The sequence below is a fragment of the Rhinatrema bivittatum genome, chromosome 1 (genome assembly GCF_901001135.1).
Source record: "Rhinatrema bivittatum chromosome 1, aRhiBiv1.1, whole genome shotgun sequence".
Classification (NCBI taxonomy): domain Eukaryota; kingdom Metazoa; phylum Chordata; class Amphibia; order Gymnophiona; family Rhinatrematidae; genus Rhinatrema; species Rhinatrema bivittatum.
In genome coordinates this window covers 560,637,970-560,660,094 of record NC_042615.1, presented here as the reverse complement: position 1 = coordinate 560,660,094, position 22,125 = coordinate 560,637,970, and the positions used below count along the sequence as shown (strand labels likewise).

General features: G+C 45.7%; 1 protein-coding gene across 3 annotated transcripts in view; it reads left to right on the top strand.

The window, feature by feature from the left end:
• GKAP1 (G kinase anchoring protein 1) overlaps positions 1 to 19,615 on the top strand; it is a 272,831-nt gene extending 253,216 nt beyond the window's left edge. For all 3 annotated transcript variants that reach the window (XM_029616830.1, XM_029616845.1, XM_029616837.1), the window contains one exon: positions 19,268 to 19,615. In XM_029616830.1, the coding sequence (XP_029472690.1) occupies positions 19,268 to 19,315 (48 nt within the window). In that variant the 3' untranslated portion in view covers positions 19,316 to 19,615. The remainder of the gene's footprint in view (positions 1 to 19,267) is intronic.
• Positions 19,616 to 22,125: the final 2,510 nt, after the last annotated feature.

Genomic DNA, 22,125 nt, shown 5'->3' with positions numbered 1-22,125 from the left:
AGTCACACATGATCTCTCTCTTACTTATACACACAGGCTCTTAATCATACATACACATGATTTCTCTCACACACAAAGGATCTCAATCATACACACATACTCTTTCACACAAACAGGTTTTCAATCACAAACTTACACATACAGGTTCCCAATGGTAAACTTACATTCATGCTCTCTCTCTCTCACAGGCAGGCTCTCAATCACAGACATACTCTCTTTCACATGTACAGGCTCTCAATCAGTCACATACATGCAATATCTCACACACACACACACACACGCCTCCGCGAGGGCTGAAAATGAAGAGGTTAGCGTTGGGAGGAGGCTGCTGCTGCCGCGAGTTCCCGGGGTGGGGGTGGGGGAGAGAGAGAGTGAATGAGCGAGCAAACACACATACTTGCTCGCTCATTCACTCTCTCTCTCCCCCACCCCCACCCCGGGAACTCGCGGCAGCAGCAGCCTCCTCCCAACGCTAACCTCTTCATTTTCAGCCCTCGCGGAGGCGGAGTCCCATCGGCCGCTGTTGAACCTCTTCATTTTCCTCCAAGCCGCGCTGCAGTCTTCTTTTCTTCGGGCCGATGCCGAGCGCACTAGCGTGGCCTCTTCTTGCCGCGCACGCACCCGATACTCTCCACTTCCTCTTCCGGGCCGCGGGGGGGGGGCGGGTAGAAGAGAGCACGCCGGTGCCGCTGACTCCAGCTGTCCTGCCACGTTCCGCCCGGGCTGACAGCATTTTAAGCCCGGGTGGAGGAGGACCGGGGAGCAGCTGGGTCAGCGGGAAAGTGTGGCGACACTTATCTGCGAGCCAGATGCAGCCATCAAGAGCCATATCTGGCTCGCGAGCCATGGGTTCCTGACCTAGAACAAGGCTTTGTCATCTCCAGTTATGACATCTATGCAAAGTTATTACCTAGAGCAGTTTGGACCCAGAAGGAAAGGCTTTGTGTTTTCTTTGCCAGCAAGCTAAAGTCAAAGCTGAATTGAAGGCTTTAACCAAGGACCATAGAGCTGCATGGGAATACTATGCAGAAGAGGCCAAGGATAAGCTCAGGAGTAGAGAAAAATTTCAGCATTTCTTGCTTGACCTAAGACCAGTGCTCCGAGTACTCAAATGAGGAGCTGGAATCTGCTTTAAGACTTGAGCCTTACGATTCACCTTTAATGCAACTCCAACATTACTCTCTGCATCAACAGCAGGGGGTGGCGGGAAATTCAAATCAAACAATTACCAACAAGGGCCCTGAACTTGGTGGTTGGTCAACAGATAAGTATGAGAAAATAAATGTGGGAGCTTGCTGGACAGACTAGATGGGCCGTTTGGTCTTTTTCTGCCGTCATTTCTATGTATGTATCAATACATTTCTTCAACACACAACTCAAAAAACCATTGGGATCCCAAAGTGGCTGCGTCTTGAGGCAAGTGCTGCCTCCCAGGCGAAGACCATGCTGCACCAGTCTCTAGATGTCCAGTCCAGAACCTTCAAAAGTGATTTCCAGATTGCTTTGGAGGATAACCACTCCCCTGCAAGGCTAATCATGGCATTTGTCATTGATGCTATTGGAGGCAGAATCAGGCAGGAGAATCGGCAACATGGTCATTTGACATGCCAGGCATATTGAGGTGCTATTGTCAAACATTTTGTCACTTCTTGTATTGAGTGCTTCCACCTCTTGATGTTTCCCTTTTAGTGCAGTGTGTGTCAGCACTGGCATGGATCTGGTATCTCAAGCCTGTCTTGATGCCAAGTTTATGTTGAACAGGTTCAGAGTAAGAAACATCTCATACCCGTTAACCCTGCTCTTTCACAAAACTGAGTTTTAGGCCCTTGAACTTACCCATTTTTGAGAGTTTTCACCAGAGCTGAGAGAGCAGGGGTCGGGGGAGAGAAACAGGGACTGGTGCTGAAAATTAAAAATTGTCTTCAGTGGGTGTGGCCTCAGGCTTGTCATTTAATCCTTGGATGGGAGGGAGGAGAAGGGGACATGTTTGGCCCAGCAGGCCTGCCATCTTATTTTTTTTTTTAGTTCACACCAATGGGCTCTATACATCTCTACCAGCAGATGGAGACAAAGCAAAGCTGACGTCACGGTATATATACTCCTGCATTGACATCAGCCCGCCAGTATTCTCCATCTCCAACAGATGGTGGACATGCATCTCCCTACTTGGGGATTGCTTAAAAAATAAATTTAGAAAGAGAAAGATGGAGGATATTAATTAGCCCCACTCTCTTGTGGCGATACCTTATGATCCCTTTCTGTCTAGTTTTCCTGAGGTAATATCTGCAAATTCCCTCCCTCAGTAGAGTACCTTAGTCTGGTAGCTGGTTTTCCAGCGTGGACTTAGCTGAGAGGCTAGCGGGTGCAGGAAGCCAAGCATGGCGGTGAAGGCCTTTGTCCTCTTCCCCCCCGCAGCTGGAGACCGACTCTGTACTCAGCTGGGATGCGCTGAGCTCAGGTAAAGAGTAAATATCTAAAAATAAGAAAAAGGGGAGTTAATTTTAGGGATTCCATTTCCTTTCTGGTCTCCAAGCTCGGCATGCCGATCCAACTTCCATTCCTGTCTCCGGGGGAGCTTGGGAAGTCTTTGCAGCTTGGTGGGTTGAGCAGCCTTTTTGGCTAGGCCCTGCTCTCAGGTTTCACTTAGATGCCACGTGGTAGGCCATGGCAGAGTTTGCTTGCTTTTCTATGCACAAGTCTGCCACGAAACAGTGTGACATTATTTTGCGCTTCATACCCGAGTGGGTGCTCAGGTGGGTGCCTACATCGACTGCGTTTTAGGCGCCCACATTTTGGGCATCTGTAGTGTGTGCTTATTGGACAGAGCTTGTTTTTTTGAGTGCTGTGTCCCGGCTCGCTTATTTGGGCGCGCAGCATGGCGCTGTAGCAAAGAAGCTAAAGCGCCTTACCCTTTGTGCTGCTTGCCATATTCGGGCCTCACAGCCTGGTGTCCCCTCTAAAGTGTCAGTGCTGCTTGCTTGGAGGCTCAGAGAGAGTTATCGCCGACTGATTTTGCTGAGCCCGGCCCTTCTCTGCATGATGCGGGAATGGGACTGGAGGGGAACTGCCAGAGGTTTTGCCTAGTTTTGGGGCTCTGCTAACTGGTTCGATAGCAGGGAAGGGCAACTCAGTGGGCACAGGACCGACACTCCCTGGTTTTGGTAATGATCCTTCTGCCTTTTCTTGGGTGGAATTTTTTCAAGGATTGCAGTCCTTTCTTCACGGCACAGTCGGTGGCCCCAGGTAAATCTAAAAGTTCAGGATCGCAGGCTGCGGATCCCCGCATGCCTGGTGCCACAGGTAAGCGTCGGAGTATGTCTAGACCTGCTGCATGTCACCCTGATAGGGACCCATATGGCACAGATGAAGGCGATCCTTATTTCCTGGAGAATGGGGAAATTCCTCCAGGGTTGCAGCCATATAGAACAATGTTGTGTTTCTTTCATAGAGAAGTTACCAGCTCTGATTTCCCAGACATTGAAGATGCGGGGGGTGCCGAGTGCTGATTCCATGTCTGAGCCAAATTAAAATCCCATTTTAATTTCTTTGTTTAAAGCATCATGTTTCTTCCCCATTATGGATACTATTCAAGAAATGATTGATCTCGATTGGGGCGCTCTGGAAGCTCATTTTAAAGGGTTGGCTTGGAAGCGCCGTACCCTCTGGATCCGGCGGCGAGAGAGCAGTTGCACTTTCCAAAAGTGGATGCGCAGGTGTGTGCCACAACTATCCCTGTACAAGGGAGAGTTGAGGCCATCTTTAAGCAGTGAATTTGCAGATAGCCTCTTGCTGCTCCTTGGTTGCTCGCACTTGCTTTCTTCTCTCTCCGGAAGTCGATGAATCTTGTTTGTATTACAGCACAGTGATGGAACCGGTAGCTGCCTTTTTGGCAGATGTGGGCTGCGACCTGATCCACACTTCAGCCAGAGGGGTGGCTTCGGTGATAGCATCCAGGCTTCAGCTATGGCTGAGGAATGGTTGGCCGATACAATTTCAAAGTCTGATTTTACGAAATTGCCCTTTAAGGATCACTCTTGTTTGGGAGTGAGTTGGAAACATGGCCAATAAATGGGGTGAGTCCCAGGTTCCTCAGTTACCAGAGGATAAAAAGTAGGTGCCGTGCTCATTCAGTGCAAGAGATCGTGCTAGGGATTTCAGCCATTTTAGATCCTACAGAGAAGCGGCTTCTCAGAGGGCTTGACCTTTGGGTAGGTCTCAGTCTTTTTGTCCCAGGCAACCCAGAAGGAGCACAGGCTCGAGCAGTGGTGCCCCCCCCCCAACCCCCTCAATGAAAGTGTGCAAACCCTCTCCTTGGAACAGGAGACAGGGGGTCGCCTCTCTTTATTATCAGAGGTGGGTCAAGATCACATCAGACCAGTGGGTTCTGGAGATAAGAGACTGCTATTCTCTAAGGTTTCTCAGTGTTCCTCGAGACATTTTAGTGTACATTGTCAACACTCCTCAACCTCCAGGCCATGATCCCATGCCTATGTCACAAGTAAATACAGGCCAATATTCTATTTTATTTCACTTCATCCTGGATCTCAAGGGAGTCAACCGTCATTTGTGAGTGACTTGGTTCCACATGGAAATCGTATGCTCTGTGATAATGGCAGTACAGTCGGGGGAGTTTCTTACATCTCTGGATCTGTCAGGCATACCTGCATATTCCCATCCAGCTGGAGCATCAACTGTTTCTGCATTGCGCTTTTTGGGGTGACATGAGTTTCAAGGGCTACAATTAGCCTTGGCCACCGCGCCCAGAACCTTCTCCAAGGTCATGATGGTGATAGTAGTAGTGTTGAGAGAGGATGGCATTCTGGTCCACCCATACTTAGACGATTGGCTAATTCCAGCCAAGAGTATGAAAAAGAGTCTTCAGGTCTCACACAGAGAGATCTCCTTGCTACAGTAACTAAGTTAGGTTGTGAACTTGACCAAGAGCAATCTGCAGCCATCCCAGACACTGGAGTATCTTAGTGTTCATTTTGACAAGAAGCAAGCCAGGATGTTCCTACTGAAGAGCCGAATTCAGAAACTGATGACACAAGTGCGACTATTGCAGAAACAATACACCCGACAGTATGGTCTTACCTACAGGTGCTCGGGTTAATAGCAGCTACCCTAGAGGAGTTCCCTGGGCAAGGGTGCATATTTGTCCTCTTCAGCGCACACTGCTTGCACATTGGAGTCCATGGTGTCAGGCCTACTCGATAGGGCTTCACTTATCAGTGGAGATCAGCATCCAACTGCAATGGTGGTTGCAAGTGGATCATCTAAGGAAGGGCATTCCCCTTCGAACACTGGACTGGCTAGTACTCATGACAGATGCGAGCCTCCAGGAGCTGACAGTGCAGGGATGCTGGAGCACAGAAGAATCTCTCTGGAACATCAATCGGCTGGAAGCCCATGCCATTCGGTTGGCATGCTTGCGATTCGTCGACCACTTGCAGGGTTGAGTGGTCCAAATAGTGTCAGACAATGTAACAGTGGCTTACATCAATCGCAAGGGAGGAACCAAGAAACCAGCAAGTGGCACACGAAATAGCCCAGCTCATGGATTGGGCAGCTCAGGAGATTTCAGCATCACACATTGTAGGAAAAGACTCTTGTCTGCTGACTTTCTCAGCAGACAGAGTCTGAATACAGGAGAATGGGAATTGTCAAACAAAGCGTTCCAGCTCATAGTGGGCCATTGGGGCCTCCCGTTTCTAGACTTGCTGGCGACATCACACAATGTGAAGGTTCCTCACTTCTTCAGTCACAGGAGAGATCTGAAGTCTTTGGGCATCGATGCCTTCGTGCGGGAGTGGCAGGAAGGCAAGTTTCTATATGCCTTTTCCCCCGTGGCCCATGTTGGGCAGAGTGATTGGGAGGATCGAGAGACACACAGGGATGGTGCTTCAGATGGTGCCAGATTGGCCCTCTCTGCGGAGGCTCCTGGTGGACTCTCCTCTCCGATTTCCGGCCCACAGGGAACTGCTGTGGTAGGGGCCAATTCTTCAAGAAGATCCACCTTTATTTTGTCTTACAGTATGGCCCTTGAGAGGGCTTGGTTGCTGAAGTGTGGATACTCCACTGTTGTGATTTCCACCTAGCTTCGAGCTTGAAAATTCTCCACTTCTTTAGCCTATGTTCGGGTTTGGCGAGTGTTTGAGGCTTGGAGTGAGAGGAACAAAGGGGTTCATCCTCATTAGGTTAAGATCCTGCTTATTTTAGATTTTTTGCAGGATGTGTTCATTAAGAGTTCGGCCTTTAATTCCTTGAAGTACAGGTGGCAGCTCTTGCCTGTTTCCAATGTCAGGTGAATGGTAAACCCTTGTCGGCCCATCCAGATCAGGCCTGGTTCTTAAAAGGGGTGAAGCATCTTCGTCCTCCCTTGCAGCTGCCGGTGCCATTGTGGAGTCTTAATTTGGCTCTGGAATTTCTGGTAGGTCCCACCTCTCGTCCACTGCATAGCCTCTCCTTGAGGTTGCTTACTTTGAAGACTGTGTTTCTGCTGGCAATTTGTTCTGCGCATAGAGTTTCTGAACTGCAGGCCTTGTCTTGCTGGGAACAGTTTCTGCAAGTGACTCCGGGGGCGATACAGCTGCGAACTATTCGGTCCATTTTGCCGAAGGTGGTCTCGGATTTTCACTTGAATCAATCAATTTCCCTGCCGACACTGGACAGGGAAAGATGTGGATGAATATCGCCTGTTACCGACCTTGGATGTCAAGCGGCATATTGTGATGTATTCGGAGGTTTCTAAACCTCTCAGGAAGATAAACCGGTGGGAGTAAACAGGGTGAGCTGACGTCGTGAGCTACGATAGCCCACTGGATTAAGAAGGTTATCACGGCCACGTATGTGGATGCTGAGTAGTCATTACCTAGTCAGGTTAGGGCTGATTCCACTAGAGCTGAGCAGTGTCATGGGTGAAAATTAGATGTTTCTCATTGAGATTTGTCAAGCTGTGACATGATCCTCCTTACACACCTTTTCCAGGCATTACCGCCTGGATGTACAGTCCCAGGAAGATGAAAACACACCTTTTCTAGGCATTACCACCTTGGATGTACAGGCCCTGGAAGACACAGCCTTTGCGCATGCAGTGTTGATTGGACCATGGGCAGCCTCCTGCTCTGTTTGGGAGTAGCTCTGGTACATCCCACTTGTGTGGATTAACCTGTCTGAATGCTAAGAGAGGAGAAATTACTACTTTCCTGATAATTTCCTTTTCTTTAATGAAAACATGTTAATCCTCCTTCTCACCTTTGGCTCCCAGAAGTTGGTGCTATTGTACTCCTGTGTTGCTGTGTTTCCGGGCATTACTGGTAAGTGTGAGATCCATTTCCTAGATTAGTGATATTACACTCCTTGTCTGAGCTCAGTGTTTTTCTGTTAAGTGAGTGCTTGAATGAATGTTTGTTAATAGTTATGTTCATGAATTGCTTAGATGTTCACAGTTGGCTTTTGCAGAGAATACTGGTGGGCTGATGTCAGTGAAGGTGGTATACGGTATATACCGTGACATCAGCTTTGCTCAGTCTCCATCTGATGGTAGAGCTGCATAACCCACTGTTATGGATTAACCTTTTATTAAAGAAAAGGAAAGTATCAGGTAAGTAGTAATTTCTCCTTTCACCATTTAACAGGCTATATTCTTTTGAACACGTTCCCAGATAACGTTAGACTTGCTCTCAGGCATGTCTAGATTTAGGAAAACAAACGTATCCGGCTAACTACTAATATTGGAGTTATCCAGTTAAGTTATTTGCTTAACTCTGCCCCTCCCCAAAACACCCCCAACACACTCCTTTCTTATTTGGCTAATTCTTAATCAGCTGGATAAGAGAGGGGAATATTCAAAACTAACCATTTAAATGGATAACTCACAAGTTATCCATCTAAATGGCTTTGAATATTGACTCTTCAGTCTGGTCTCAAAACCAACTCTATTAAGGTTCATCACGGTGCACCTGGTGCTTATTGCAGACATATAGAAGGAAAACCCATTTCTGTACAGTTTCTATTTGTCAGATTCATACAGGATTTTTCTTCACATGAAGTATTCCATTAAGCCTCCTGGTGTGTCTTGTAATATTCATGTGCTCACCTAAGTGCAGACAGTCACTTTCAAGCCTCTAGACTTTTGTGGGCTCAAGTACCTAACCATGAAAGTTGAATTTTTTTTATGGTAGTCTCTTCAGCTTCCAGAATCGGTGAGTTTCAGGCCCTAATGACTAATCCAGGTTATATCAGATTTCATCATAATAGGGCAGTGATCTGCCTGTATCCCATGTTTCTGCCTAAGGTGATGTCAGATTTTCATCTTAATCATTTTAGAAGATTTTTCTCAAGATCATATCTCCTTAAAGCTGAAAAAAATCTTTATTTCCTGAATTTTAAGTGTACTGTTGCTTTCTATCTGGACTAGACTTAATCTCATAGAAGTCCACACAACTTTTCTTTTTTCTTTTTATCTTTAAAGGACTTGGAGTGTAATGATAAAGCACATCTTTTCTAAGTGAATAAGATATTGCATCTTCTTCTGTTATGTCCTGGAAGACCTGACCTTAGAAGGATATGTTAAGGCTATGGCAATGTCGGTTGTCCTTTTAAGGCCTACCTCCAGTGAGGTTTACAAGGCTGCATTGTGGCATTCATTTCATGCATTCACATTCTTTTGCTGTCTGGACAGGGCCTCCTGGCAGGATAATAGGTTTAGAGGCTTCAACACAAGATGGCGTCAGATGAGGATGCTGTTTAGAAACGCTCCTGGAATTGTCTTTTCCTCACTTTTCTTTTCCTATTACATCATGATTAAGAAATTCAGTAGGCTTTGAGATCATCCCCCTGCTCCCTCGCAAAGCTCCTTACTGTGTCAGAGAACGATCCCAGAGCTGATTTTTACTTATACACCTTCTGGGCTGGTCTTTGACGATGTTGTCTCTGAGGGAGAGGAGCACTGGCCTGAAGTGTGTTTGGACATCTCTTTGAGCCCCAACGATAGGACTCGACCCTTCACTGACTCAACTGCAGGTGACGCTACCATCTGTCAACATGATTTTGGGTCGAAAGAGCCTGCATGTTGACCAGGGTGAGCTAGTGGCATCAGTTTGCAGTATGATTGACCAGGGATGTGCTAAGGGACTTTTGCAGGCCCAAGATGGCTCAGGAAAGACTCTGCCTTCAGTCGGAACCCTAGATATATCTGTGAGGCTAATTTCAGTTATGGGAGGAGTGCCAACTATACTACATCAAGGTGAGCCTGCAGCAATCTCTGCTCCGAGCCTTTCCCCACCTAATTCTTCTCCTATAACCCTGGAGAATATCTGGATAATACTTTTCCTCTGTGCAGTAGTCCCTAACTTCTCTCACTGCCACTGTTAATACCTTTCTGTCCAGAATATAAATTTAGGAAACTCTTGCCTCTGCTCATGGGGAAAAAAATAATTGTTGGAAACAGACTTGGGGAAAGTTTTGTCAGTTCATAAGTCTGATTCAAGATAACACTGTGATGCAATGTAGGTTGGGGTGTCTAGAGAATTTTGGAAGTTCATCTAATCTTAAGATTCTTAATTTCCCTGTGGTCTCAATGATTTCTCCTTCTAAATTTTAAGACCTATATGAAAGATGTTCTTGGGCTCTCTCAATCTGCTCTTCCATCGAATCGTAAGGCCTACTATCTTTTTCCAGCTAAAAGGCCTGGCGCAGTAAGTGTTGCTTAAGCTGCACTGAATTTTGGAGGTGAATCTTTGGATATCTTTGCTACCCTGGAGACTACTATGAAGGATGTGTCACACAGATCTACTTTAATTGTGACTTTTTTTTTCAAATTTTGATTGTACTTTGATTCTTCAGTTGTATTTTCAAGCAATGAATATTTCATGGGTGGCAGACTTCAAATTTTTCCTGATTTTTACAGGGCTACTCAGGCACATAGGAAAGGATTTCTTGATATGTGATAAGAAGTTGTTGATTTGGAGGCTCGTTTTTTTTCTGCAATTTCCTTGTAAATGTGTTATGTTTTCCCCACTTAATAGCTATATTCAGAACTGAGTTTGGGGGGAGATGGGGGATGCCATACACCTGCAACTATTATGATGTAGGACATCCTACACATGCTCCCTTGGAGCATGTCAAAAAGTTCTAGAAACTTCAGTCACTTCTCTAACCATGTGTAATAACTGCTTTTCTACTGTCTGTTACGCTTGGGCTCCGGTCAGGAGTCGTGAACACCACCCAGCAGGGTGGCTCCAGGTGGAGAGAGACAAGAATGGCTAGAAAGAGTGTCTGGTTCCAGGCTGGGTCAGGGCAGGCAGCAAGTAGCAGTGTCTCGGTTCAGGCTGGGTCAGGGCAGGCGGCAAGTAGCAGTGTCTGGGTTCAGGCTGGGTCAGGGCAGGCGGCAAGTAGCAGTGTCTGGGTCTAGGCTGGGTCAGGGCAAGGCAGGTCAGAAGGCCCGTAGGCCACACACACACACAGAAGGCCCGTAGGCCACACACCGTAAGCAGGGCAAGGCAGGTCAGAAGGCCCATAGGCCACACACACACACACAGAAGGCCCGTAGGCCACACACCGTAAGCAGAGCAGACAGGTCAGAAGGCCCGTAGGCCACACATACACAGAAGGCCCGTAGGCCACACACCGTAAGCAGAGCAGGCAGGTCAGAAGGCCCGTAGGCCACACACCGTAAGCAGAGCAGGCAGGTCAGAAGGCCCGTAGGCCACACATACACAGAAGGCCCGTAGGCCACACACCGTAAGCAGAGCAGGCAGGTCAGAAGGCCCATAGGCCAGGTAAGAAAAGCGAGGAAGAAGGCCGCGCAAGGCAAGGCAAGGCCCGAAGGCCGCGCAGGGCAAGGCAAGGAAAGGCCCGAAGGCCGCGCAAGGCTAGAGCAGGGAGCCCAGGTGAGCTCGATGCCGAAGCACCGAGGGAACTGTCAGGCAGGGTTATAAGGGCCAACCCAGAACATAGAGTGGACAGGGGAGATGGCCTGGGCCTGTCAGGAGAGCCAGCACTAGAGGGACCCCTGGTGGTGAGGCGGTTGCACTGCAGCCAAAACTGTAACAGTACCCCCTCCGCAAGGCCTCCCCCTCCTCCTGGGTCCCATCTTAGCAGGGGGTACTCAAAAATGAAATCAGACCCCTCCGAGGGCAGCAACAGCTGGAGCAATTCAACAGGCTCAGATGGCTGAGTCAGAAAGTCTGTTAGTGGTACCGGTTTGAGCCCCTCCGGGGGTGGCAGCAGGACCGGTTTAGCAGGCTCGTCTCGGGGTAGTGCAGCAGGCTTGGGCCCCTCTCGGGATGAAACAGCAGGCTGGAACACCTCTCCGGGCGTTGTAGCAGGTTCGGACCCCTCTCGGGGCGATGAAGCAGGCTCGGACCCCTCTTGGGGCGATGCAGCAGGCTCGGACCCCTCTTGGGGCGATGCAGCAGGCTCGGACCCCTCTTGGGGCGATGCAGCAGGCTTGGCCCCCTCTTGGGGCGATGCAGCAGGCTTGGATCCTCCTCGGGGCGATGCAGCAGGCTCGGCCCCCTCTTGGGGCGATGCAGCAGGCTCGGCCCCCTCTTGGGGCGATGCAGCAGGCTCGGCCCCCTCTTGGGGCGATGCAGCAGGCTCGGACCCCTCTTGGGGCGATGCAGCAGGCTTGGCCCCCTCTTGGGGTGATGCAGCAGGCTTGGATCCTCCTCAGGGCGATGCAGCAGGCTTGGCCCCCTCTTGGGGTGATGCAGCAGGCTTGGCCCCCTCTTGGGGTGATGCAGCAGGCTCGGACCCCTCTTGGGGCGATGCAGCAGGCTTGGCCCCCTCTTGGGGCGACGCAGCAGGCTCGGCCCCCTCTTGGGGTGATGAAACAGGCTCAGATGGCAGAGCAGCAAGGTTAGAAGCAGTGCACATAGAAGACACAGATTGCACTGCTGTGGGCTTGATACCTCGAGCCAAACTCTGAGGCTCCTTATTTTGTTTCTGGAGGAGCAGTTTAGAGAAGGCACAGACAGTTCTAGGACGTCTAGAGAATGTGCTCGTTAGTGTCTCAACAGCAGCTGTGGGAAGCAGAGCCCTGCTAGAGTTAATCAACTCTCTCCGTTTGAGAGAAACCTGTTCCTGAGGCTCTAGCACTGGTGTCACAGAAGCCTTCTTGGCCAGGTAAGTCCTGGGTTTTTCTATCCACAAACTGCCAGCTAAAATGTCTGTTTTAGTGGAGCCAGAAGCAGAATACCGGTTAGGAGAGCTGATTGTTTTTTCTAATGGAACAGCTGATCCTAAAGCAGAACAACGGGGGCAGGGTTTGCCTGGTGGTAACAGACACGGAAGACAGGAGCATTTCCACCACCCTGGTTTAGGATTTAAACAATTTAAACATTCCTGATAGACTGAGATGTTCCTCTTATGACAACCACTGCATACCCAGTGTTCTTGGTCTGAGAGTTGACAGGCAAGACAGTTCTTGTAACTGGGATAATTCAAAGTCTGGCAGCAAGCACAGACATAAAAACTTGGAGGCTGAGGCATAATGTGAGTAGAAGGAAAAAGAAAAAAATTGGCTCACCGGTAGTACCAAGACCTATCTCTTCACCTGGAAATTTGGTGGCTTCGGCATACTGTTACGCTTGGGCTCCGGTCAGGAGTCGTGAACACCACCCAGCAGGGTGGCTCCAGGTGGAGAGAGACAGGAATGGCTAGAAAGAGTGTCTGGTTCCAGGCTGGGTCAGGGCAGGCAGCAAGTAGCAGTGTCTCGGTTCAGGCTGGGTCAGGGCAGGCGGCAAGTAGCAGTGTCTGGGTTCAGGCTGGGTCAGGGCAGGCGGCAAGTAGCAGTGTCTGGGTCTAGACTGGGTCAGGGCAAGGCAGGTCAGAAGGCCCGTAGGCCACACACACACACACACAGAAGGCCCGTAGGCCACACACCGTAAGCAGGGCAAGGCAGGTCAGAAGGCCCGTAGGCCACACACACACACACAGAAGGCCCGTAGGCCACACACCGTAAGCAGAGCAGACAGGTCAGAAGGCCCGTAGGCCACACATACACAGAAGGCCCGTAGGCCACACACCGTAAGCAGAGCAGGCAGGTCAGAAGGCCCGTAGGCCACACATAGACAGAAGGCCCGTAGGCCACACACCGTAAGCAGAGCAGGCAGGTCAGAAGGCCCGTAGGCCAGGTAAGAAAAGCGAGGAAGAAGGCCCGAAGGCCGCGCAAGGAAAGGCCCGAAGGCCGCGCAGGGCAAGGCAAGGAAAGGCCCGACGGCCGCGCAAGGCTAGAGCAGGGAGCCCAGGTGAGCTCGATGCCGAAGCACCGAGGGAACTGTCAGGCAGGGTTATAAGGGCCAACCCAGAACATAGAGTGGACAGGGGAGATGGCCTGGGCCTGTCAGGAGAGCCAGCACTAGAGGGACCCCTGGTGGTGAGGCGGTTGCACTGCAGCCAAAACTGTAACACTGTCCTCTGAAAACATCTGTTACAGATAAGCAACTTTGCTTAATTTGAGTGCTGAAGCAATTATTTTTAATAACTGTTCTAAAAGGCATTGTATAGTAAGCCTAAAAGGCATTGTATAGTAAGCCTGTAAACTTCAAACTATCTTTGAACTGTTTTGTGGTTTGGATATGTTTCTTTGTAATCTTCCTTTTATACCTTTGAAGTAGCAATTATACAGATATGAAAGCCAGCTAGAGTATGTTAATGTTCACCCTTGCAGGACATAGAAAGAAGATACATTTTTACATCAAATCAGGTCAGTGATATTTCTTTTGAACCACATGGTGGTAGCAGGGCTTGTAGTCCTTTTTTACCCCTAAATATGAAAACTCTCCATCAGCTCTCGCTGGATTTGGTCATGTTATATCTGTTACACTTTATATTGGTTCCTCGATAATACACATCCCTTTATCCATGGCTAAACCCATTCATCTAAGGGCTTTTCTTATATCCGCTGTCACCCGTTCCTTCCATTCTGGTGCCATACTCCTATTACAGAACACATTTTTTCCAGATAAAACTCTTGAAGCTGCAGTCTATTCCAGTTTATGCTAGAGGTACTCTCCCATCTCATGCAAGGAATGGGATGGTTGATCCAAATAGTCAAATGGTAGTCTTATGAAAATAAGTAAGGAGGAACAGTAACCATGATCCTCTGCCGAGAAACTTGGCTGTTGGTCATAAGGCCTCCCTTCATGGAACAGACCTTCCCAGAGTCTCCGACTCATTAGTAGATCACCTTCACAGGATCTTCCAACTTAAAAGAAAAGCTGTCCTTTCAGGCCCTTGTCCTTAGTCCTTTTTGCATTGAAAAGTATCAAGGCTAAATAGCTGGTTCCATCCTACCGAGCAAATACAGAACTGTTCCTGCCCCATAGGAGGTCATATCTGTCTGTTTTTCCACAACTGCAGTTAGTGGCAAGAACTGATCAGAAAGTTCTTTAGGTTTGGGCTATCTTTTCCTCATTGTCATAGCATGATCCACTCAACGTGGGAGATTTTTTCTCATATCTCATCCAGTAGTCTATCTTCTTTCCAATTCCTCCAAGAGTTGAGCACTCGCTCTTACCATAGGAGAAAGGTCACACCTAATACCTTATGAACCTTCCCTCGCTGAACCTGATAGCAAAGGTATTTCATCACTCAGTTTCCTCTTTTCACTGTTCAAAGAAGTCCAGAGCATCTTCTATTTGATTAGGAAGCCATACACTAAAGAGGAATACAGATTTAAACAGATATTTTCCCTTCACTTGTCTAAAAAGGATCTGCGTAGCATCCCTTTTTGCCAACAAGTCTCAATGCTTCAAGGAGTTTAATGTTTTATTGCCATCATGACTTGCTTCCAAGTACAGGAAATTATGCTCTTACTTCATTCTTAGATATTATAATTTACAGAGGTCTTCCTGACACTTAAAACCTCCAGTTTTGAGACTTCTTGTCTTACACAACCTCACGGTCGAGCTCATAAAGTTGGCCTCTTGAAGTATCTTACCTAGAAGGTGGTGGTTCTAGTTATCTCTTTGATTAGATGAGTCAGCAACTGCAGTACTTTCATAATAGAAGGGTGCACTATACCCATCTTAAATTTTTCCTCAAATGATCTTGTTTTTCATCAAAATCAGGCCACATGGTCTAAGGACAGAAGGCCCTTCATTCGGTCCTCTGCAAGAGGGCCATGCTGTATTATTGGAGGAGAGTTCTATTACATTCAGGCTTTTCAGCTGTCTGTGTTCTACAAACCCATCAGTCTGTGGGTAGCAATGGTTATTTGTTCCTTCTCCAGCTGGCTAGCAGGCTGTATTGCACACTGCCATGCATTTGCTGGCCTTCCAGTTACAGTCTGTCAAGGCTCATCAATCAGAGCCATACATTTTCATTGCTCTCCTGAGAGTTGTCTCCATAGCAGTCACTTATAAAGCTGCAATTTGGTTGTCTATACATTCAACTACTGTCTGGACAACCTATCCAGAAGAGACAGTATTTTTCGACAAGCAATTTGGTGTAGCCTGTTTGTCAGTAGGCTGCTCTCCTTGGTGGGGTTCAGGTTGCTTTCCAGTAAGTGCTCCGCTGCAGCCCTCAGTTTGGACTCCCCAAGTGTCAAAGCTAATTCAGTCCCGCTTGTTGATGGGGTTTGTTTACTATAAGCAGTGTTCACTATAGACAGCAGGATGAATTAGCCCTGCTTAAAACCAACCTGACTCCTTGAAGAGTCAACTACCTAGCTAGATTTAGCTTTAATATCGATTGAGGGACTCACAAGGCAACAAGAACAAGGGAACTCACACACATAAGTCTCAAAAGCTCTAATGAGCTAAAGAGATGGGTTTGTCTGGTGCTGTTGGATGACATCATCACATGTGTCATGCCTAATTCATCCTGCTGTTTACAGATAACATTTACAGTAAGCAACTTTTTCTCTTGACCCTGAATTCAGGTTCTCTCATTTCTGGGCAACCTCTATCTGACTGATTCCTAATCTCTCTCATGCTATTGATATTTCTTATTTCTCCATATATCTATCTATCTATAAATGCAAGTTATATGCAATGCGCCCACCTCTTTATTCTTACCTAATGAACTCTTCCTATCTATTTACTTGCAATCTCTCTCATATCTGTATGTATTCATTACTTATGTAATCTATGCCTTGTTCCTTTATGTAAGCTGCTTTGGGGCCTACCTTTTGGAAACAGTGAAATATCAAATGCTTATAAATAAAAAGATCTCAAAACACTGAAAGAGGGGGAGAAAAAATGAATTTCTCAAACACTAAAGGAGATAAGGAGAGAGGGCTCTGACTCCATTCCTCACTGCAAAGGAAACAATTTGGGATCTCTGATTTGGTGGGGGTGCTTATGAATGTACGCTTGGCATGGCATCTGCTAGCCATAGCATGCACTGAGAAATTCAGTCTTGGTGGAGGCTTCTTTTCCAGTCCCACAGTAGCAGTGAACTTATCTTTACTTGAAAAAAATAAAGATATGATAAGCAGCCCACATATTTGATATTATAAGAGCCTTGTAAAATTTTTAAATAAAGCTAGTAATTGTATTTACCTTATGTTTTTGAGTATGGAATGATTCACACAGAGATTATATGCAGCCTGAGGATTCTGACTAAGAGGTTTAGGTGAATTTTCCATACTTGATATGGCTGACCTAGAGCATGATGATTCATCATTTTATACTTTTTCATATCACAATTTAGAAAAGATGTTTTTTAAATGTCTGACTACTTAAATAAGCTTGTTAATAATCTGGTTTGAATGGCAGATTGTCTGAAACAGAATTTCTGCAGCACTTCTTAAGTATTCTTTTAGAAACATAAAAACATGATGGCAGAAAAAGACCATATGGATTATCTAAATCTGCCCATCCCTACCAACTAATTCAGCTTTACAATCCTTATCACTCCCTCAGAGATCCCCTGCTTTAATTGGCCTGTGAGATTTATTCCAATCCCACTATCCTGCAGATATGATTTAATTTGGCATCAAACTTAAAAGAATTGTTAACATGAGCCAGAGTCAGGTTTGTTGTTGAGATTATTTTCAGCCCATGCATAATCTTGAAATCCATCTTGCTATAGAGCAGAATGAAACTGTTCTGATTGCTTTATATTCTTGTCCTCATATTTCCTGAGCTTTGTAACAAACATATATTCTCAAGAGGAGAGATGAGGATAAAGGGATGTAGAAGATGAGTATTCCTGTCTAGATTTAGTTATTGTCTGATGAATAGTGAAGGGAGCAGGAAGTGGAGATAGAGGGAGGAGAGAAGGTTGCAAGATTGAGGAAGATGTCAGCTAAGAAAAAGGCAGCAGGCGGTTTGAGATATGGATGAATATTCAAGCAAAGTAGTGTTGCTTCTCAAGAACAAGAGATGTGTTAATAGAAAATCAATATCTTCACCTATCTAAGTCACGATAGAAGAGAGATTCTACAGAATAAAGAATAAAGCAAGAAAAGTGAATTAGGAGTAAGAGGAATAGTTGAGGGAAGGACAAATTTGTCAAGCATTGATGAAGCAACCAGCATTACAATACTTGAGTTAGTGGCAGTAGACAAGGCCAGGGGAGAGAATGAATTGTTCAGGGAGCAAGAGTAACCATCTGAGAGGATGATGGTTTCAAAGTTTTGAAGAGGGATGAGTGTTAGATGACAAAAGGAATGACTGAAATGACAGTGGTGTTTGGTAATGTCAAAAGTGTAAAAATAGTAGGTAGAGGATGAGGCCTGCTGGAAGAGATGAGAACTTGAGGAATCTACAGTGTCATCACTATGGCTGTTAAGTCATCCAGGTCATGAGAAATCTCCTAGAAGAGGCATCATGGTCTGAGAAAGGAGTAGGGCCAGGTGACTTTTATATATGACAACAGTATAAGGAAGAAGAGGCATGATGATTGAGAAACTGGTATTGTACTTTTTCTTGACTATATCTGTAGTCTTTTCATCAATCCCTTGCCTCTGTTTTCTCTTTGGTGCAGACTAAACCCATCAGAAAGTCAGTTAAAGTTTATTTTGATAAGAGAAAAGCAGCTTTGAAGTGCCAAAAAGCAGAATATAAAAATCTAAATAAGTAAATAAGAATTTAATAGAGCAGATAGTTTTGGACCTACTGTTCCTCTGGCAAAATTATCTGGATTTTACATCTAAGAATTTCAAATGTTTAGATAAGACTAGGGAAGAACTAGTGAAAACAGGTTATTGAGCAAGCTGCTGATTGCTTTATCAGGCTCTATGCCTTTGTTTATAGTTATAACCAGGATTTGAAAAATTTGCTTGCCTGGAGCAAGTGGATTTTTCCTGTGGGTGAGGTATTTCATCTTTGGCCCCAGTTAGTGCTATGGCATTGTGTTAATCCTCATGAGAGCCTGGAAGGACAGAGAGCTACAATAAAGGTTGAACAAGGGGTGGAGAGTGAAGGGATGGGAACTGGAGAAGGGGAGAGAGAGGATGGCATGTGGGTAGGATAGGGCATGGAGAAGAGAGAGAGCTGCATAGGGCTAGGAGTGTGTACTTGCAGGAAAGAAATGTACTGACCATGCACCTCTGCCACCCAGCCCTCAAAACAAATTACTGGGTGGGGGATGGGATCATAATTGATTATATGGTATGTATGAGGTAAAAAAAACAAAAAAAATTGAAAAAAAGAAAAGAACAGCGCTGAAACTGGGAAGAGATGATGAATTTGAAAAGAATAAAAGGCCTGAGGGACCCGCCCCTCCCCCGACGTCATCGCTCACGGAACTGATCCGTTAAAAGCGCCAAGCCAGCAGGCATTTGTGCACCCCTTCGTGCATCCCCTAGTTTTAATATTCCCCTTGTTATCTTTATTCCCTTGTTAACAATTTCTACTTTATAATTGTTTTACATTTCTGACAAAAGTAATGTATGCTTTTAATATAATTTGTTGATTGTTCTATGTAACGCTCACAGGCGAAGTTATGTTTTTATTGTAAACCGGTATGATTTGTATTTTATACAGAAATGTCGGTATATAAAAGTTAAAAATAAATAAATAAATAAAATGTAAAGTTTGTCCCTGGCAAGTAAGTCCTGGAAGAAATTTTCAAACCCTGGCTCTAAATTCTGAGGTTTTTATGTTTGGCCATTAATAAACACACATGATGCTGTTGCTCTGATTTCAACTTGTATAACAGAATGTAATTTAAATAACAAGATGTACTATGTATAATCAGAAGAAAATGGTAGCTATTGCTATGGTTTTGAAAGTAATTGACACAAGATATGGGAAGATAGTGAAGGAAAGAAATGTTTCATAATTACTGTTTTATTATATTTTGTCTGCAGGGCGGCAAAAAAGGAAAAAAAAACTCTGAATCAGACTATGGAAGGTGATCAACTGTCCCACAGCTGCAAGCAAAAAAAAAAAAATCTAGTTCTTCAGGGTTTTGCAAAAATGTATATACTTAATGCTGCATTAGTGCTGACCTATGCAGATTTTGTTACAGTTTAAAATATAATAGTTTCAACTAAATACTTAACTTTTGTTGCATTTTTGTTGGTGCTAAAGAAATATTTTAAAGTGAAAAGTAGAGATCTAATGTTCCTACAAAAGTTAAAGCATGATGTTTGCTGTTGAATTCCATAATTTGTTAGTTTTTTCATCATTCAATAAAGGTTATTCTTGCATTTGCATATATTTTATTTTTTTTAAACTTTATAAGCAGTAGATTAGTCTGGGTAACATTGGGCATAACCTGGACAAATATTTCCCCCCTTTCCTGCTCTCCATTAAAATTTTATGCTACTAGACCAATCTCCCTAATTAATGTAAATTTGAAGATCCTGGCCAAAATATTGTCCCAAAGGTAGAGAACAATGATTTTGTCACTTATACATAGTGATTAAACAAAGTTTATGCCAGTATGAATGGCTGGAGATAATGGGGTAGATTTTCACAGGGTTACGCGGTGTGCGCAAGCCCCGGGATGTGCGTATGTATCGGGGCTTTCAAAAATGGGCGGGCGGGGCGGGGCGGCGGTCCGGGGGCAGTCCCGAGTCCTCCAGCACAGCGGCCTGTGCCAGGGGATGGCGCGCCGAGAGCAGGCCAGCGCGGGCAAGTTACACCTGCCTCGGGCAGACGTAACTTCTGCAACAAAGGTAGGGGGGGGATCTAGTTAGGGCTGGGGGGTGGGTTAGATAGGGGAAGGTGGGAGGGAGCGGTAGAAAAGTTCCCTCCAGGGCTGCTCCGATTTCGGAGGGGCCTTGGAGGGAATGGAGAAAGCCATCAGGGCTCCCCTTGGGCTCGGTGCGCGCAAGGTGCACAAGTGTGCACCCCTTTGCGCGCACCGACCCTGGATTTTATAACATGCGCGTGGCAGCGCACGCATGTTATAAAATCGGATGTACATTTGTGCATGCTGGGTAGCGCGCACAAATGTACCCCGTGCGTGTAAGATTTAAAATCTGGCCCAATGTGCACAAAATCCTGATCCTTATTCATTCTTGCTTTTTGCAGTGGATGCTTCAACAGCATTCATTGGTCTTTCCTTTTTAAAATATTGGAGAAAATGGGGGTGGGACATCATTTCATAGACTGGGTGTGGAAATTTTATAGGGGCCCTGAGGTATACATTAAAATAAATAGGGAATACTCAATTTTACAGTGGGAAGGGAAACAAAGCAAGGGTGTTAGTTGTCTGCTTTGCTACTTGCGCTGAGTATAGAATCCTTTGTGGAAAGGATTAAGTGACATCCCGACATACAGGGTATTAGGATATGGGAGGGGCATTATAAAATATCTCTATATGCAGATGTTACAATTTACCCTTACTAATCCGGGCACATCTCTGAAGGCTGTCTTGAGGGAGATGGAATGTTTTGGGAAGGTGTTGGGCTTCAAAGTCATTATGGACAAATTTTAGACATCAGGGATTGAAAGTTAAGTTTCCCTTTAAATGGGCAAAGGGCAAACTGTTATTTAGTAATAAATGTTGGGTCGGATTTTGGAGATCTTTTCTGCCTTAATTATGCGTCTCTTAAAATTACTGGAGATGGACTTAGAAGTTTGGAACAGATATTCCCTTTCTTGGTTAAGGAGACTAGCTGTAGTGAAAATGAATATTTTACCCAAGCTATGTTATCTGTTTCAAACAATTCCGTATATTATTCCAGAGGCCACAATAAGGAGATTAAAAAGAAACATCTTTACTTTGATTTGGAAGGGGAGACTGCCTAGGATGGCTAAGTCTGTTCTTTATCAATCTAAAAGTGAAAGAGGGCTAGGGGGTCCGAATATCCTGAAGTATTGTGTGGCTTCTCAGTTGAAAGCAGTAATAGACTGTCATGCTCAAGAGGACAGAAAACAGTGGGTTGAGCAAGTCATGCTGGGCGTTACTCCTTTACAATATGTTTTCTGGTTACTGGGGAAGTGGAAAGTGGATGTATCTCCTTGCACTGCTTGCACATTTCATATATGGAAGAGGTGAAGGAAAATGTGTATGGGCTATAGAGATCATTATTAAAGCATGCCTATCAGATATAACCCCAACTTTCCTGCGGGAGTTGAGAACTGGGCTTTTCAAAGGTGGGAATCCTTGGGATTGGTAAAGCTAGGACAAGTAGGCAGCAGATATTAGAGTTTCTGGTGTTAAAGCATCTCTCTGGGGTGCTGCCTCAGATTATTTTGCCTGCCTTCAATTGATGCATTTTATGGCACTGGAGGTATACTGTGAAAGGGCACCCCATAAAAAGGGAATTATTTCTAAGATTTATGCATTACTGAATGTAGCATTGGTAACTAAGTTTAAGCATATGGAGGCATGGGAATGTGATTTAGGGGAAGTGTGGGGTGAGAGAAGTGAGATCATTGCTTTGTCTGTGGGGTGGAGCCCTTTGGTGGCATTGTTGACTGAAAATACCTACAAAATGTTATACAGATTGTATATGACACCCGAGAGACTGAAAAAGATGTACCCTAATACTGATGATCAGTGTTGGCGCAAATGTGGACTCATGGGCTCTTTCTGGCATATCTGGTGGTCATGTCCTATGGTTCTGGCATTTTGGGACAAGATTTTTGGATTGGCAAGGGATACACTGCAATATGATATCCCAAAAGTGCCAAAACTTTGGCTATTGAACATTCCATCTCCAGATTTCTCACATTCTCAGAATAGGCTTTTGTATCAGTTAGCCTTGGCTGC